At 52.4% G+C, this 16,394-nt stretch overlaps 1 protein-coding gene and 1 long non-coding RNA gene across 4 annotated transcripts in view; one reads left to right on the top strand and one right to left on the bottom strand.

Annotated features, from left to right (window-relative positions):
• The window catches only part of LOC105236777, a 36,409-nt gene that overhangs the window by 2,102 nt on the left and 17,913 nt on the right, over nt 1-16,394 (bottom strand). The window contains exons 4-5 of the long non-coding RNA XR_002142282.2: nt 1,073-1,200; nt 555-841 (exon numbers count right to left, since the gene is read on the bottom strand). This is a non-coding gene — a long non-coding RNA (uncharacterized LOC105236777). The remainder of the gene's footprint in view (nt 1-554; nt 842-1,072; nt 1,201-16,394) is intronic.
• CCN5 (cellular communication network factor 5) lies at nt 3,245-15,093 on the top strand. 3 transcript variants are annotated; one of them, XM_002917369.4, is made up of 5 exons: nt 3,245-3,557; nt 3,720-3,812; nt 7,389-7,605; nt 12,724-12,978; nt 14,709-15,093. In XM_002917369.4, the coding sequence occupies exons 2-5, from the start codon at nt 3,753-3,755 to the stop codon at nt 14,927-14,929; spliced, it is 753 nt and encodes a 250-aa protein (XP_002917415.1). In that variant the 5' UTR covers nt 3,245-3,557; nt 3,720-3,752; the 3' UTR covers nt 14,930-15,093. The 3 variants fall into 3 exon arrangements, with proteins under 3 accessions (XP_002917415.1, XP_011220862.1, XP_011220863.1); XM_011222560.3 differs by having other exon boundaries at nt 3,698-3,812; XM_011222561.3 differs by having other exon boundaries at nt 14,335-14,851.

Here is a 16,394-nt window from a genome sequence, read left to right as displayed (position 1 = left end):
GTCACGGCAGAGCCGGGATTTGAAGCCAGGGTCTTTGGACTTAGGAGCCCAAGTTTCCTTCCAGTAATGCAAAGAGCAGCCAGGCTCATTCTGGGGTCCTTTTTTTGGGGGGGGGGCGGCTACAGCAGCCGCCAAGAGACTCATGGGTTCTCTGGACTGTCACATCCCTCTAGCACCAAACTTGGCCGTTTGGGGGGCCTGCCCCACACGTAAGCAGTTAGCAAAGTGGCAGTTCCCACTGCAGGCTTTCAACACCCCAAACTGTGTGTGGAAGGCTCATCTCTGACACTTCCATCACCGAACGCCCCGATGCCAGCCCGCGTGCTTCCGGAACTGGCCGGGCCCCAGGGCCTCCCACTGTCCACACACTGCCATCCTTGGTTATGAGAGAGGACACGTTCCAAGCAAACACCACACTCTGACTCAGAGAGGCCCTGGGGGTGGGGGGGCGGGGAGGGTGGTGGTGGCGGCACTTCTGCCCCTCTCTTGTCCCCTCCCTGGCCGGCCCTGGCCCACGACTTCTTCACTCCCCTGGGAGCCCACGGCAGCCTCACCTCCGGGCTGTCGGCAGAGGCTCTCCCTCCGATGCCGCCGTGAGCAGTGTGCCTCTGGCCAGCTCCTCCCCACACCAAAATTCTCCTGTCTTCCTTCTTGCCTCAGATGGAGAAGTGGTTCCAGGAAAAACTGATCAATGGTGACAGATGTCAGAAGAGTGAGTACCTGGAAGGGGCATGAGGAACCTTCTGGAAACGTATCTTGCTCTGGGTGCTGGTGACATGGGTGTGCACGTATGTGAAGAGTTGTCGAGATGTACACTTCACACTAGCACGTTCCCCTCGATCTGTAAAGTATATGCCACCGAGCGCTGTGTAAGCAGTAGCCAAAGTGAGAAACAACCAAAACCACGACATAACGTTTTGGAGCCCAGTGGACCTGCACTGAAAACCTGGCTCTATTTTCTAGCTGTGCAACCTTAGGCAAGTTACTTAACCTCTCCGAGCCGCCCCTTTCTTATTGAGGTGTAGACTGTGAAGATTAGAAACACCACTTTTTATTAAAAAAAAGTACTTACCACAGAGCTGGCTTCCTGTGCGTGCCCTTTACGTAATCACTTTCGTTGTTTTTAAAACCAGTGGTCCTCGCAAGGACGGGGCATGGAGTGGTTTTCCCTGCGTGTAGGCAGTACGAGGGGCACATGGTCTGTAGAGAGTTTAAAGATAAAATGAAACTGATGAGAAGTCAGTATATAAATATAAATCACGTCAGTATAGACATGTAAATCATAAAGTGCTTTGTCTTGGTACAAACATCTTGTCTTGGTCCACGTTCTTTTTTTTTTTTTTTAAGATTTTTTTATTTATTTGACAGAGATAGAGACAGCCAGCTAGAGAGGGAACACAAGCAGGGGGAGTGGGAGAGGAAGAAGCAGGCTCACAGCAGAAGAGCCTGATGTGGGGCTCGATCCCAGAACGCCGGGATCACGCCCTGGGCTGAAGGCAGACGCCCAACCGCTGTGCCACCCAGGCGCCCCTTAGTCCACGTTCTAAACAACTGATGCGGTAACTGTTGAATTTTAATTAAGCTTCGAATTTTGCACATTTTAATTTCTTATCCTTTTTTTTTTTCTTTTAGAGAGAGAGCAAGAGAGAGCGAGTGCAGGGGAGGGGCAGAGGGAGAGAGAGAATCTCAAGCAGACTCCGTGTGGGGCCCAATCTCACAATCCTGAGATTGTGACATGAGCCAAAATCAAGGAGTCGGACACTTCACCCACTGAGCCACCCAGGCGCTCCCTAATTTCTTACCCTTTAATAAACCTATCCTGCGTGGAAAGGAGCTTGCAGATGGCTAGGAGGACAGCTGCCCAGCGCACATGGACTCAGGAGCACACGCTCACTTGGAGCAGAAGCTCTAGACAGCTCAGAATCTTGCTCAGCCCTGTCTCCGACCCTGGGGGTGCAGTTCTGTACCCTGACAGCAGACTCACAGCCACAACGGTCTCAGAGCGATGGTGAAGATACAAGTATTTCGATTCTCTCATTCTATGTGAGTTTGGGTTTGTGCTTAAAATTTCAAACAGTGGAACAGTGTGACCGTGAAGCAGGGGGGAGCTGTTTTTATTTGGTAAATGCAAACTTTAGTTCCTACGTGAAAACTATTTGTCTGATCTCCTAGTTATTATTGAAAATAATCCTGTTGCGCAAAGGAGCGGGGTGCTCAGCAAAGAGGAACGGGGCGTAGAGCACCCTCGGCATGCCTCGGACTCACACATAAGCGTGGATAGACAAACAAACATATTTCCTTCCCTCCAGGCCTGGGGACACCGCCGCCACCACCCTGCCCTCCTCCCCCAGCCAGAACCCACCGAGACCTAGCATGCATTTCCACCTTCATCCTTCATCCTGTCGCCTCCTTCCCCGGGACTGCAGCTGGGATGGAGTCCCCCCTGAGCACATCACTCAGTCTGACCCTTTATCAGGTCACTCTTCTTTTTCCTCACACACCACCCTCACTTCAAGGTTTGGGGTCCTGGTGGAGATTATGGGGACCAAAGCCTTCCTCAGCCTGCTCTCAACACCACCTGTTATTATCTTTACCAAATTCTATAGTCCAAGCCCTTGTCCTCATACTCCTTACCCCCGGCGGATAGAACAATGGAGATGCCCCCAGAAACTGGGGGGTCTGAATTTGGGTGTCCTGCTCCCACACTTACAACACCACTCCTCACCTCCCTCAGCTCCAGCCGCACCTTGGCTCCCAGAATAGGCACATTATCACGCTCACTCCCGCCTAGGCGTAAGTGCTGTTCCCTCTGCCTACAACATTCTGCCTTCTCTTACCCCCTCTGTCTGTGGCTCTCCGTAAAGATACCCCCTCCAGAAAGCCATCCCTCACCTTCCACGGAACAAAGACCCCTCCTCAGGATGCCCAGGAATTCCCTGTTTTCCCACTGTCGTCTCCCACTCTGGGCTTTGTCCCAAGGTCACCGTTGTGTCTCCCGCTCCTACAGAGGGGGCAGGATTAAACGGAATAGATTTGGTTCTTCCAGATCATCTGGCAGGGCCCGGCAAGTGCCGGCACACAGTAGGTCCAACCGGCATGGGCTCCTCCACCGTGGGCCACCTTCCAGAGCCCAGGGAAGCAGGACGGAGGGAGGCCCCTTGTTGCCAAAAGCAAACAGGCCGCCCAGGGAAGTTTTGCTCTGGGTCACACCCGCCTCTGGGTGGCTGCCAATCTTCCTGCCAGAAACCACAGGCCCAGCCGAAACTGCCCAGAGTCCAGGCCACGGGGCTTCGGAGGACTTGGGTCAGCGCTGCAAAGGGGGTATCTGTGGAGCTCTTGCTGGGTCCACGGCGCCCTGGGGCTTGGGCAGGGGTCTGGGGCAGGGCTGCAGCGTCCACAGAGGCAGCTCGGAAGGCCCCCTTGGGCTGGGAAGAGCAAGAGAGGCCCCTGCCAGCCTGTCACAGGCTCTTGGCACTGGCCCTGGCTTTCACACACGCACACACTCACACTCACACTGGAAGGTACCCTCTTGGTGGCCTCCACGGACTCATCTTCAGGTAAATGGGCTCATCAGTGGGAGCATGAGGATGGGGAGAGGAGCGGGAATGCAGAGACAAGCCTGTGTGTGTGCGTGTGTGTGTGTGTGTGTGTGTGTGCGCGCGCCCGGGAGTGACCTCACAGCCGCCGGAACATAAAGACTTACAGGTCCTGCCTCCCAGGCTCAAAGCTGGCTCCGTGGGGGACACAGTGACATGAGAGGCATGCCACAGACCCACCTTCTGGCCTTCTCCATCCTCTGCCTCCTGTCAAAGGTAAGGGGGCCCCGGGCCCCAAAACGTCCTGCTGACTTCCTTGGTGTGGTGGGGGAGGTGTGAAATCACTGCAAGGATCCCCTGAAGAATTCCTGCAGGTCCCCGGTGGTGGGCACAGCTCAGCTTCCCTCCCCGGTGCCCAGACACTTGCCTCTGGCCAGCTCTGCTGTGTCACCACAGACGAGTCCCTTCTCTCGGAGCCTCAGCTGCGTCCTCAGCTAAATGGGCGTCATAACCATGAGACCTTTGTGAGGATCACTGATGTAATTCATCAGAAGTGCTCAGCACAGGACCTGGAACGTGGCAGGTGTTCAAAAGAAGAGGGCCATGGGTATTCGCCGTCCTCAGAGCCCTTCTACAAAGCCGAAGGGGGTGTCCTCATTACACATGGGGAGATGCAGCATAAAACCTGCGTTGCCTAACTGTGAGCCAGGATTTGAATAGGGGTTGGTGTCTAGATGATTGGAAAGTTCACACTGCAAGGGCATTAATACCGTTGGTGGTGAGTGACTGTGGACCTGGGCTGAAGGGGGGCAGGGACACACCTCATGGAATAATGATCTCCTCTTATGGAACATTTTTCAAAAGGTTTGTGAAATATCTATCTTGCCTAACATATCCAACAACCTCATAAGGAATTATTACCCCCTGTTTTTGGGCAAGCAAGGCTCAGAGAGGGCAAGCAACTTGCCTAAAATCACACAGCAAAGAAACATCAGAGTGCTAGAGGAGGTGGAGCCCAGGATAGGCTTGGGTGTGTGGGGGCTGGGGAAGGGGCTCTTCTATTTGTGCTTCTCCTGCTGCCTGTGCCTCTTCCCCTACCTGGACCAAGGCCACAGCTGCCAAGCCCCATCATTCCCTTAGCAAATGCTGAGTTCCCGATGCCATGGAGATTGGCCCCACCACAAGCCATGATCTCACTGTATGTTCATGCTTCTTTGAGGAGCACGGCAGGAGCATTTCTCTCCTGGGTCCTGAGCAGGAGTGGGGGCAAGGCTACAAACCCTACTGGCATCCCAATCCCACGGGTTCTTCTCCCGCAGGGGCTGAGCGAAACATGATGCCCAGGTGGGTGGCTTGGGTAGTTGGAGCAGGGGACTTGGGGTTCTGGGCCCCGGCTTAAGTGAAAGACCAAAACGCAGCCGTCTGGGACTCCTTGTCCACCCCTCCCTTCTTCCCTGTCCCAGGGAGCCGGGCGGCATCCCGCGCAGAATCAGGGACTTAGTCATCACGAACACAGAAAGCCACAACCATCCCCAGGGAGAGAATTCTAAGTCTTCCAGCAGCCTGTGGGCTCCTGGGCTCAGGCCTGTGAACAGGGGCAGGTGGCAGAGACCTGGAAACGGACAAAGTCACGGTGACTAAGAGCTAGCCATTAATCCCTGTCACCATTTCACGATATGTGGTCTCCACCCTCATTTACTGAAAAGGAAACAGCTCCCTCCCCATGAAGCAGGGAAGCAGCGTGTTGAAGGTCACACAGCCCATCAGTGGTCCAACTTGGATTTCAACTTTCTCTAGAATATTCCACGCCCAGGGCTCTTCCCCTTGGTGATTGTAGCAAGTGTCTGGGGTGGTGGGGAAGGGCCTGGAGATCCAGGGAGTCCAGAGAGGGTCTATCTCTCCTTGGCTGGGCTCCCTTGACCTGTCACCATTCCTCCTGAACATACAGGTAAATTGAGGCAGAGGCTAGGCTGCAACAGAGCTTCCCAAGGTCAAGAGGTAGGTGTGGTAATAAGAGCCTGGGTCTTGGATTCACGTGCACCCAGATTCCAGTCTCTACCTGTTATTGGCCATGTAGAGAGCCCAGGGCGGGAATCCGAGTACAAAGCAGAAGGCCTGTAGCCTGGCAACCCTGCTGTTGGGTGCGAGGGACCCGAGAGCCAATTCTGGTGAGGGTCCCCACTTCTCCCTAACCAAGGAAGCCCAACCTCACTAAGCAAGGGAACCTCAAAGTCCAGCTCATTACTCCTCAGGCCAATTCCATGAGAATCATTTCCAGATTTATTACAATGCAGCACTGGATTCATACAGAGGGGCCCTAGATGCTGCCTCAGACTTCCAGGTGATGCTGATGCTGCTGGTCCAGACCAGGCTTTGAGGGGCAAGGCTAGGCCATCTTCTCTAGAATCGCTTTGGTATCACCCCGTCTCCAGCTTGGAATTCCTGCAGAGATGGTGACTCGCTCCCCTGTGAGGTCCTGGGCACAGAGCTGCCCACCTGCCTCATTACCCGTGCTGTCCCAGTCTGGAGCACCCCCACTCCCCAGGGCTGGTTGGCCAGTTTGGGGCGGCCCCTGGTGGCCAGGGTGCAAGCTGCACGCCACTGAGGGCAGGTTTGCAGGACAGGGGGTTCCTAGGGGTGGGACAAAGTGGGCACTAGGCACAGAAGTTAGGAGTTAATTCATTCCATTTTTGCAAACTGTAAGTCTTCCAATCTCCAGATAAAACCCCCTGGTCCTCCAAGGATCCTACTGAGCTAAAGATTGGTCCCTCGCCGAGAGGGCTGCTGGGAGCATCTTGAATTATGCCTGCCTCTGGGTCCCCACCTTCAAATGGATATATGGGGAGAACCCGGCATCTGGTTTCTGGTTTGGTTATTTCTCTGTCCTGAATGTGGAGGAGCAACCAGGACACTTGGGTCGATAGCTTGACCCTGTCCCTGGGGAGTGGGTCCCTGGCTCAGGCTTTTCCCTATTACAGGATCCTTAAGGAGGAAGCGGGCTCCCAGCTCTGCAACTAACATGCTGTGACTTTTGGCAAGACCCCCTCTCTTTCTGGAGCTCAGTTTCCCCCATCTCTCCCTGGCAGGAGAATGGGGGTTAGAATTGGATCAGAGGTGCCAAAATCCTAGCTATGCCTCAGAAGCCCCTGGACAGCCCCATAAAAATACAGATTCCAGGGCCTTGTCTCTGGAAGTTCTATTTGGTAAGTCCCAGGGGAAGCCTGGGGATCAGTATTTTACCAAGTTTCCTGGCTGATCTGATATGTATCCAGAAACATATTCTGGATTGTTCCAAAGATCAAAAGCATTTATGATACTGTTTGATTTACTCAGCTGTCAAGACAAATATTCATAGTCTATGTGCTAGAAATATACAGTACCCTGCCATTGTAATCCTTTGTTTTGCTGCTTTTGCCTTTCTGTGAGCTTCTAGAGGGCAGGGCCTAAGTCCCTCCTTGTAATTACCGATGGTGATTAGCATAGCTAAACGCACTGGGCCTCTACTGCAGGCCGGGCTGTGCGCTCAGGGTTTAACACGCATCATTTTATGTACTCCTAAAAACAACCCTCCAAGTTAAATATTACTATTGTCCCCTTTTCACAGATGAAGAAACTGAGGCTTGGAGAGCTTAAGTAACTTGCCCAAGGTCACTCAGCTAATAAGGAGCAGAGACAGAACTGCAACTCTAGTCCAAAGTCTTTGCTCATGACCACAAGACCACACTGTCTCTTAGGCAGTCACCAGACTGCCGGGTTTCAAGGCCAGGTCTGTGTGACCCTGAGGCCAAAGCGTGGACCCCTCACTGCCCACCTGGAATGACTGTGGCCGAGTGACATGCTCTGTCTCTGCAGGTGTGTGCCCAGCTGTGCCCGACGCCATGTACCTGTCCCTGGCCACCACCCCGATGCCCACTGGGGGTGCCCCTGGTGCTGGACGGCTGCGGCTGCTGTCGAGTGTGCGCACGGCGGCTAGGGGAGCCCTGTGACCGTCTCCACGTCTGCGACCCCAGCCAGGGCCTGGTCTGCCAGCCCAGGGCGGGCCCTGGTGGCCGAGGGTCCGTGTGCCTCTGTAAGCAGGTTTGCGGAACCAATGGTGGGTGTGTTTGGGAGGGTCAAGGCTGAGGGGTCCTGAGTCAAAGAGAAGCTCTTCTCTCTCTACCTCCTCACTTCAGGTACACCACCCAATCCAGCCAAACCTGGTGACCTATGTTTCCCTAGGCCCTCCCTCAGCTCCTCCCCTCTTGTTTTTGCTCCGACAATGCCCCCCACCTGAATGGCATCCCCCCCATTCCTACGTGTCCAAATCACAACCAACTGTCAAAGCCAAGCTCAAACGCTTCTCCCCCGAGAAGTCCTCCCAGATTCCTCAAACCAGGAATCACTATCCTTTCTCAGGACCTTCACACTTCTGAGAAAATAAAAGTGCCACCGTTTATCTAGGGAAGGCGTAGAGTAATAGGTCTCAGGCTGTGTGCTGAAACTTACCACACGATCCTCGCATAAATCCCACAATCCTCACAAGGATCCTATGAGGTGAGTCCTTTCAGACTCATTTTATAGATGAGCAAACAGGCTCAGTAATGTTCACGGGCATGATTGCTGTTACACAGCTTGGGACCGGGTCACACGGGTTCTGAAGCAACATTTCATTCTGTCTTCCTCCTGGATTGGGAGCCTTTGGACCAGAGTTTGAATCCTGAGGTTGCCATTTATAGTGACCTTGGGCGTGCTACATCTCCCACTACTCAAGCCTTGGTGCTCTCAGAGCTTCTCAACTTTGCTTTTTGCGCCAGATAATTCTCTGTTATAATTCTTTATCGGGGGGGGGGGGAGGCTGTCCTGTACGTGGTAGGACTTTCAGCAGCATCCCTGGTCTCTACTCACCGGATACCACTACCATGTCCCCCACCTTCAAGTCATGACAATCTGTCTCAGACAAAGGTCCCCTGGGGAACAAAATCATCTCTAACAGAGAACCAGTGCTTTAGAAAAACAGAAAAACGTGAGGGCGATCTTCCTTTTTTTAAAAATAAGTTGTAGAGCAATCTACATCTTTCATCTCTTTGCATGTATCACTTTAAAAAAAGAACGAGAGAGAGAAGGGCTCATGAATCACTGATAATGAGTCCACTTATAGAAAAAAGCAAGGTTTAAAAAACCAACAAGACTAGCAGACATAAAGTTATCAATATTTTTTAAATCAGGGGAGTATAATCACGAGAAAATAGTGATTTGTTTTATAAACTCATAGATGATTGCTAATAAAAAATGTATCTAGGGAAAAAATGAGATAAGTACTCTTATCTTACCAGGCTGCTGTTTCAATGAGCCAGGACACATATAAAGCATTTGGCTGAACTTTATTTATCGAATACTTGCATAGCACTTTCCATGTGCCAGGCACTAAGGGCTTCATAAATATCACCTCATTTAATCTCGCAATAACCATATGAGGTTGGTGGTACTAATGTCATCCGCATTTTATAAATGGAAAAAAAAAAGGAGGCACAGAGAGGTTAGGCAATTTGCCCAAGGTCACACAGCTCATAACTGGCTGAGCTGGGATTTGAACTCAGGGAGCTGGCTCCACAATCTTCATTTCCATCACTCTATGGCCTGACACTCAGCATTTGATGAGTACATATTGGCTGTTATTGTCACTAAGTTTATTAAGGGGCTTTTCTTTTTCCGTCTTGATTCAGACTTCAGACAGCAGGAGGTCAAAAATCTACTTGGTCTTTCCTTCTTCCTACAACTCCCAGCCCCGGCCAGGCAGCATAGTTGGTGCTCATGAGCCAGATCTGGGGGCTGGTGAACCCCACAGATGAGACCTCACAGAGGCAGAGTCTAGATCTTTGCTCCGGAGGGAATATGCTGCCCCAGACTCTCCTCTCAATTCCTAGTCGGGTGGACCTCTGACAGCGGACTCCAAGCTGTGCGTGTGTCCACCGTAAGCTCCTGATGCCCCACACCCCGAGTGTGCAGCCCCCCCAGCTCAGCCAAGGGCAACTCCACCCTTCCTGGGCTTGCGTTCAGAACCTTACAGTCATTCTTGACATCTCTCGTTTTGCATACCCCACATACCGGCCACCAGCCAAGTCCTCACAATATTCTAGAACCTGAGATTCTAGTCCCTTCTTAGTCCATCCACTGCTACGCGCTTGGTCTGAGTCTCGTCATCACATGCTGGATGTTGCAGCAACCCTTAACAGTCTCCCCGCTTCTGTCCTTGCCCCCTGCTCTGTTCCCAACACAGCAGCCACAGGACCTCTTTCAATACATACATCAGATCACATCCCTCCTCCTCCCCCTCCCCTCCTCCTCCTGGCCTCCAATAGCTTCCCACCACCTCCAAGTGGCTACAAAGTGGCTACAAGTGGCTACAAGTCCCCACAGGGCCCTGCTCCTGTTTTCTCTCTAACCCCATCTAACTCCCTCTCTCTCTCCTGCTCTCTGATTCAGCCATGCTGGCCTATTTTGTTCCTTAAATACCCCAAGGGGGGCTCTCACCTCAGGGCCTTTGTACTGGCTGTTTGCTCTACCAGTGTTCTTTCTCCCCCAGATATCTGCATGGCAAGCTCCTGCATCTCCTTCACATTTTTACTCAAACACCACCTTCTCGGGGAGGCCTTCCCCGATCACCACATGCAACACCCCATTCCTGAACCCTGCCCTCCACTATTTTTCTAGCTCTAATCACCATTGGGCATCATAGACTACTTGTTGATGGTGTTTATTTCCACTAGAGCAAAAACTCCAACGAGGGCAAGAGTTTTGCCTGTTTCAGTCATTGCTGTATCATGAGTCCCTGGAACAGTGCCTGGCACATTGTAGGCCCCTAGTAAACAAGGACTGAGTGAATGAATGATAGCAAGAGCTCTGGAGTGGCTAGCAGTAACAGGTACCATTCAATGAGAGTGTCCTTCACACACGTGATTTCATTTTACCCTTAATCACGAGGTAGGACCTATTATTAAACCAACTTTGCAGCTGCAGGAACTGGGGTTCAGAGAGGTGAAATCATCTGCCTGAGGTCACACAGTGTGCAAGTGGCTAAAGGTAAAAACAAAACAAAACAAAAAAACAAAAAAAAAAATTCTGTTGTTCCTTCTCCTGCAATGGACTCTCAGAGGGAAAGAGGGACGCAGGGATCACCAGAAGACACAACTGGGCTCTGAAGTTATTTGAGGGAGGTTGCTGGACAAGGGGGCATTGGAAAGACCTGGAAGAGGAAGTCGGGTTTTGGCAACTATATGTGTATATAGTTGGAGGGTGGTGGATTGAAGAGGGAGTACGTTTGGAGGTGCCTCCTGGTGTTTGGGACCATGAACAAAGGTACACACAGCCCCCAGGGTGGGCAGTGGCCGCCCAGGGATCATGAGCCCCACCCCCAGCCAGCTCTGAGCTGGAGGACCAGGAGAGGTGCCAGGAAGCCTTGCTAAAATTATCACCCCTCCAGCTGACTTTCCGAAACAATCCCTGTGTTTACCAGGTCCTCCTGGAGACCAGGAGGCCCCAGGGCTGTGGCCCCAGGAGTCTGGTGGGAGACCCCTCAGGATTAAGGTGCAGCTGCCCCTAGTTTCCAGGAAACCAGCGGCCACATGATCCAGGCCAAAGGTCAGGGATTTGGCATCAGAGGGCTGTGGCCTGGAAGGAGCAGGGAGAGAGCTGGCTCTGGTTCTGTCCTCCCCAGAGGAATGAGCATCCCCTATTCCTGTTCATTGAGCATCTGCTATGTTCCACGCTTGCAGTGAAATGCTTTAAGTAACTAGTTCATTTCATCCTCCAGGGGTCCTGTGAGCTGGGTACGGCGGCTCAGAGACATGCAGTGACCTGCCCCAGGCCCCACAGTTAGCAAGTGGGAACAGGGGCTGGCACCCACATCTATGCGGGTCCCAAATTCCTGCATGGGTCTGGGTCTGCTGGAGGTTTTTCTCTGAAGACCTGGGAAAACCTGCCTTTGGGCAAATCTCTCCCCAGACCCAGCTGAACTGCCACCCGTGTCTCCAGGACCTCTGGACTCCTCGCTCTGCCCTCCCCAGGCAGCTCATCCGTGCCTCTCCATGGCTTTTCATTCTGTCTTGCAGACGGTGACTTTCACATCTCTCCCCTGCGTGGCCCTCCATCTCTCAAGACAAGGACTGTGTCTTAGTCCTGTCTAGGAGCCCAGTGCTTGGCAGCCAGGAAGGGCACACTATGTATCTCTGGAGCTATAGGAAATCAGAACTCTTTCATTAGTGTCTCTTCTGTGCAGGGCCTTGGACGAGGCATTCATTTAAAGGGCATTTCCTGAGGGTCTGTGTGTCCCATCCATGCTCTGAGCCAGCGCAGGGAGGAGCGGGGGAGGGTGCCAGCCTGAACACTCTCAGCCCCAGCCCTCAAGGAGTGCTTGTCCAGTGGAAGAAGCGGGCATTACTCCCGTATCTTCAGGGCTTCGTTTGAAGAGTGTTTCTTGAGCATCTACTATATGCCTAGCGCGGTGGTAATGCTATGGACGTATTATCTCCTGTACCTGAAGGTACCGAGCTGTTCTCATCATTGCTATTGTTAAGGTGACTCAGAGACGTTAAGCAACTTATGCAAAGTCACAAAGACAGTAAGTTAAGCCCGGGCCTGACAATGATGACTACAACATAGCAGATGCACAATGAAAGTGTGTTGCATGAATTCTCAGTGTGTAAGTCCTATGTTATTAATATATAGTAATTAATTATATTAATAGTAACAAGAGAGCAGCTGGGATCTACTGAAGGTCTCTTTTATGTTGGATTAATTACATACATCATTTCATTTAGTCTCTACCACAACCCTGTGAAATAAGTGCCATTATAACCCATTTTGCAGATAAGGAAACTGAGGCAAGAAGAAGTGAAGTCGCTTGGCCAAGCTCCATAGCTAATAAAAAGCAGGGTGGGGGCTCCAACCAGGCCAGTGTCCCCACAGTTCCTGTGCCAGGATGTGGTATGCCACACTGTCTTCCCGTGGATGCCACGGCAGCCTGGCAATAGGGACGGGGTGCCTATGGGGGGCGGGAGCCCCTTGGCAGTGCGCAGACGCCTAAGGGCCCTGGTCCCCAGCAGGATCTGGGCCAGCTCTGCAGAGACACTGTGTGCAGGATGTGGCTGGCACGGTCTTGCCCAGGGGAAAGTTGGGGGTCCTGAATGGGGGTCTGGTTTCTCCTCTGCAGGGGGAGAGGATGACGGGAGCTGTGAGGTGAACGGCCGCCTGTACAGGGATGGGGAGACCTTCCAGCCCCACTGCAGGATTCGCTGCCAATGTGAGGATGGCGGCTTCACCTGTGTGCCACTGTGCAGTGAGGATGTCCGGCTGCCCAGCTGGGACTGCCCGAATCCCAGGAGGGTGGAGGTCCCCGGCAAGTGCTGCCCTGAGTGGGTGTGCGACCAGGGAGGGGAGCTGCGGGTCCAGCGCCTCCCGGCCCAAGGTGAGTGCTGGGTCAGCCCAAGCCTGGGCCAAGGCCACCTGGGCGCAGGGCAGGGGGCGGGGCTTCTCAGGAGCCGGGACACCTGGACCTGCCAAAGCCCAGGTTTCCCTGACCGCAGCTGGGAGGGGCTAGTGGTTGAGGAGACTAGGAAAACTGAGTGGGGAGTCACCAGACCTCTTAAAACTGACAAAACAGCAAGTATATAATTTTAAATCACAAATAATGGAAAGTAAAAATTGGTGGCAGAGCGGGGAAGGGAAAGGAGGGCTAGGATACTTGAATCGAATGCTCATACTTCATAGCAGAGGCATACTATTATGACATATCCTATTTTTCTATCTCTAATACATTGATATGTACTAATATTACATTTATATAATTTGAATATTACATAATATTAATAATATGTAGCTATTTGGGCTTATCCAAAGAGGAACTCAAAACTGAACCAGGTGAGACCTCTGGGATGTGGGCTTAGGGTGGGCAGAGGTGGAGGAAAGACAGTTACTTCATGCTATAAACTCTTTAGTTTTAAAGAATTTGTTACTGTTACATCACTGGGTTATTATAATTATATGAACATGATCTTTTTAAAGAAAGGCATCTTAAAAGAAGGCATTGGTCCATTGATAACAGTGCCACATGAGAGGAGAGCATGGTGGGTTCAGCACAGAGCCCGCCCAGGTTCTAGGCCCAGCATTGCTATTTCCTAGCTGTGTGACTCTGAGAAAGTTGCTTCACTTCTCTGTGCCTCAGTTCCTCCAACTGTAAGATGAGAGTAAGGGCATCCACCTTGCAGAGTTGTGGAGGACTGGATGAGTAAAGCCAAGGAAAGCAGTCACCGTGCCTCGCACACAGAGCTTCAGCCATGGTGGCTGTCACTATCCCTATGATGGAATGGGACACATCCACTTAAACACACAGGAGAATGCCAGCGAGTTCATCTCATGTATAAACAAGCGGGATAGGACACTGTAGATGGAAATCTGATCTCCGATATGTGTGTCCGTGTTTGTGCGCGCATTCATCCTGCACACAGGGGCCTGTCAGGCTCTCTCAACCTTGGCACCTGTGACACACCGGCTGGGTGATGCTCTGTCGTGTGGGAGCTGTCCTGTGCACTGCAGGGCATTTAGCTGCACCCCTGATGGATTCCAGTACCCCCACACCCAGTCGTGACCACCAAGATGTCTCCGGACATTACCAAATGTCCCGGGGCGGGGGGCAAAGTTGCCCCCGTTGAGAACTATCTGGTTAATAAGGACCAGAAGAAAGGACACCACGATATTAAGAGAGCAGAATAAATGTGAGGAGGAGGAGAAGCTAGTCAGTGCTGAACCCCACATCTTCTTCCAGGTACGGCCTCAGAAAGTCTAGCAGCTTTGCCACTGGGTCCCAACACCTCTACACGCAGGCCACAACCTCCTTCCTGGAAGATGCCATGGGGTGCAGAAATGAGAAACCCACCACGGACTGGGGGACTATCACGGCCAGCACCATCGTAGTTGCCTAGTAACCGACACAAATGAGGTGCTTACAGCACCTTTCTAAGCATGTCCCCACCGTTCTTTGATTCAGCGCTAACAATTGCCCATTAGGAAACTTACAGAGGAAGAAACTGAGGTCCAGAGAGGCTAAGCGGCTTGACCAAGATGGCACCACTAGCGGCTGGGTTGACTTGGCTGCCAAGCCCTGACCTCATAGTGCTGACCTCTCTTTCTTCCCCCCAGGACCCCAGTTTTCTGGCCTTGTCGCTCCCCCACCCCCTGGCGTCCCCTGCCCAGAATGGAGCACGGCCTGGGGCCCCTGCTCTACCACCTGCGGGCTGGGCGTGGCCACTCGGGTGTCCAACCAGAACCGCCTCTGCCGACTGGAGACCCAGCACCGCCTGTGCCTGCCTGGGCCCTGTCCACCTGCCAGGGGCCGCGGCCCACGGAACAGCGCCTTCTAGAGCGGGGCTGGGCATACAGAGGCTCCGTGCCCGCCCTCCCCAACAGGCAGGCCAGTGCTTGGGCCCCGAGCAGAAGGCAGATGGCCCCTCCCCGCACCCTTGGCTGGGGCAACGGCATCCAGGCCCTGGAGGACAAGAACGGTCACCAGACGTCTGGTCCATCTGGACCAATAGAGCCGGGATGTATGCCCCAGGCCCCTTTCCTCTACCTCACAGCCTAGGGGGCTGGCCAAGGTTTCCAGGGTCTTCTGGTCCATTCCCAGCCTTCACACAGCCTTTATCGAACATGTGCGCAGGCAAGGTTTCCAGCAGATAGGGCAACCAGCTGTCCCTTAGTCATTAGGCCGAGGCAGGTGCTGGCCTGGACTGGCTATTTCTCCGGGGCTGTGATGAAGAAGGGCACACAGATATTCTGAATCTCCTGCTTCCTTTCCTGGAGTGACATACAAACGTCCCTGAATACACACCTAGGCAAGAGCTTGTAGGCCAGGCTCATGCTGTCTGAGAAAGCCCTCCCCATCCAGGGCAGAATTCAGAGGCTGCGTACTTTGTGCAAATCACAAGGTGAAATCGCACTGTCTTGAAGAAAATCAGAAAACAGGCCTGAGAGTGAAACCCAACTTGTATTAATAAGAATGAACCTTTCTCAGGCACCTGCCATGTGCCAGGCGCTGAGCTATAGACACTTTATATATAGGTTGGCGCTTTGCAACATTTAAGACCACAGAAAAGTAGGGGAGAATGAAGGATAGCCCCTGGGGACTGGGGAATGTGGCCTGAAATAAACCAACCCAAGCGTGAAATTCTGTCTGAAGTCTCATGTGTTACTGTTTTTTTTTTTTAAACCCTACATATAAATTTTCCATCCTCCTCTGAGATCTACATGTTATGTTTAAAAATAAAAACTGTGTTTTCATCAGACTCCAGCCAGGAAATCAGAGAACACTCTCAGTATTTAAACAGGGATTTCTTCTTGTTAAACCAATTTTATCGAGGCATGGTTTACACACAGTGAAACACACAGGTCTTAACGTACGGCTTACTGAGTCTTTGTAAATGTGAACACCTGTGTAATCAACATCTCAATCAAGGTACGACATATTTCCAAAATCTCCGGAAGTTTCCTTTGGCCCCTTCCCGGCCATCCCCTCTGCCCCTGAAGGCAACCCTTGTTCTGAGTTTTACCACCAAAGAGGATGGATGGCCAGTTCTCGAACCTCACATCAATAGAACCATGCCGTAGGTATTCTCCTACGAATGGCTTCTTTCACTTGGTACCAGCTGTTGGGACACAGGGTTTGAGAGACAGCCCAGAAGCTGGGACAGAATCACAGCAGGGCCTTCCCGTCCGCTGGGAGCAGGTGCACCGTTGTGGCCCTAACAAAAAGCCAAGAAAGCTGGGGAGGCAGACCTGGCTTCTGCTCTCTCCTGCTCCCAGTTTCTGGTAGTGCCTCCCATTGGTCAG

This window comes from Ailuropoda melanoleuca, chromosome 13 (genome assembly GCF_002007445.2).
Source record: "Ailuropoda melanoleuca isolate Jingjing chromosome 13, ASM200744v2, whole genome shotgun sequence".
In the NCBI taxonomy this organism is placed as follows: domain Eukaryota; kingdom Metazoa; phylum Chordata; class Mammalia; order Carnivora; family Ursidae; genus Ailuropoda; species Ailuropoda melanoleuca.
Note: the sequence above shows the minus strand (reverse complement) of the source record. Positions and strands in the feature narration are given on the sequence as shown.

What these genes read in the sequence shown, in the direction of transcription:
- CCN5 (XM_002917369.4), top strand. Translation starts at nt 3,753, where the DNA reads ATGAGAGGCATGCCACAGACCCACCTTCTGGCCTTCTCCATCCTCTGC. An exon ending in CCGAGGGTCCGTGTGCCTCT is followed by an intron (nt 7,606 to 12,723) that starts GTAAGCAGGTTT and finishes TCTCCTCTGCAG; the next exon opens with GGGGAGAGGATGACGGGAGC. An exon ending in CCAGCGCCTCCCGGCCCAAG is followed by an intron (nt 12,979 to 14,708) that starts GTGAGTGCTGGG and finishes TCTTCCCCCCAG; the next exon opens with GACCCCAGTTTTCTGGCCTT.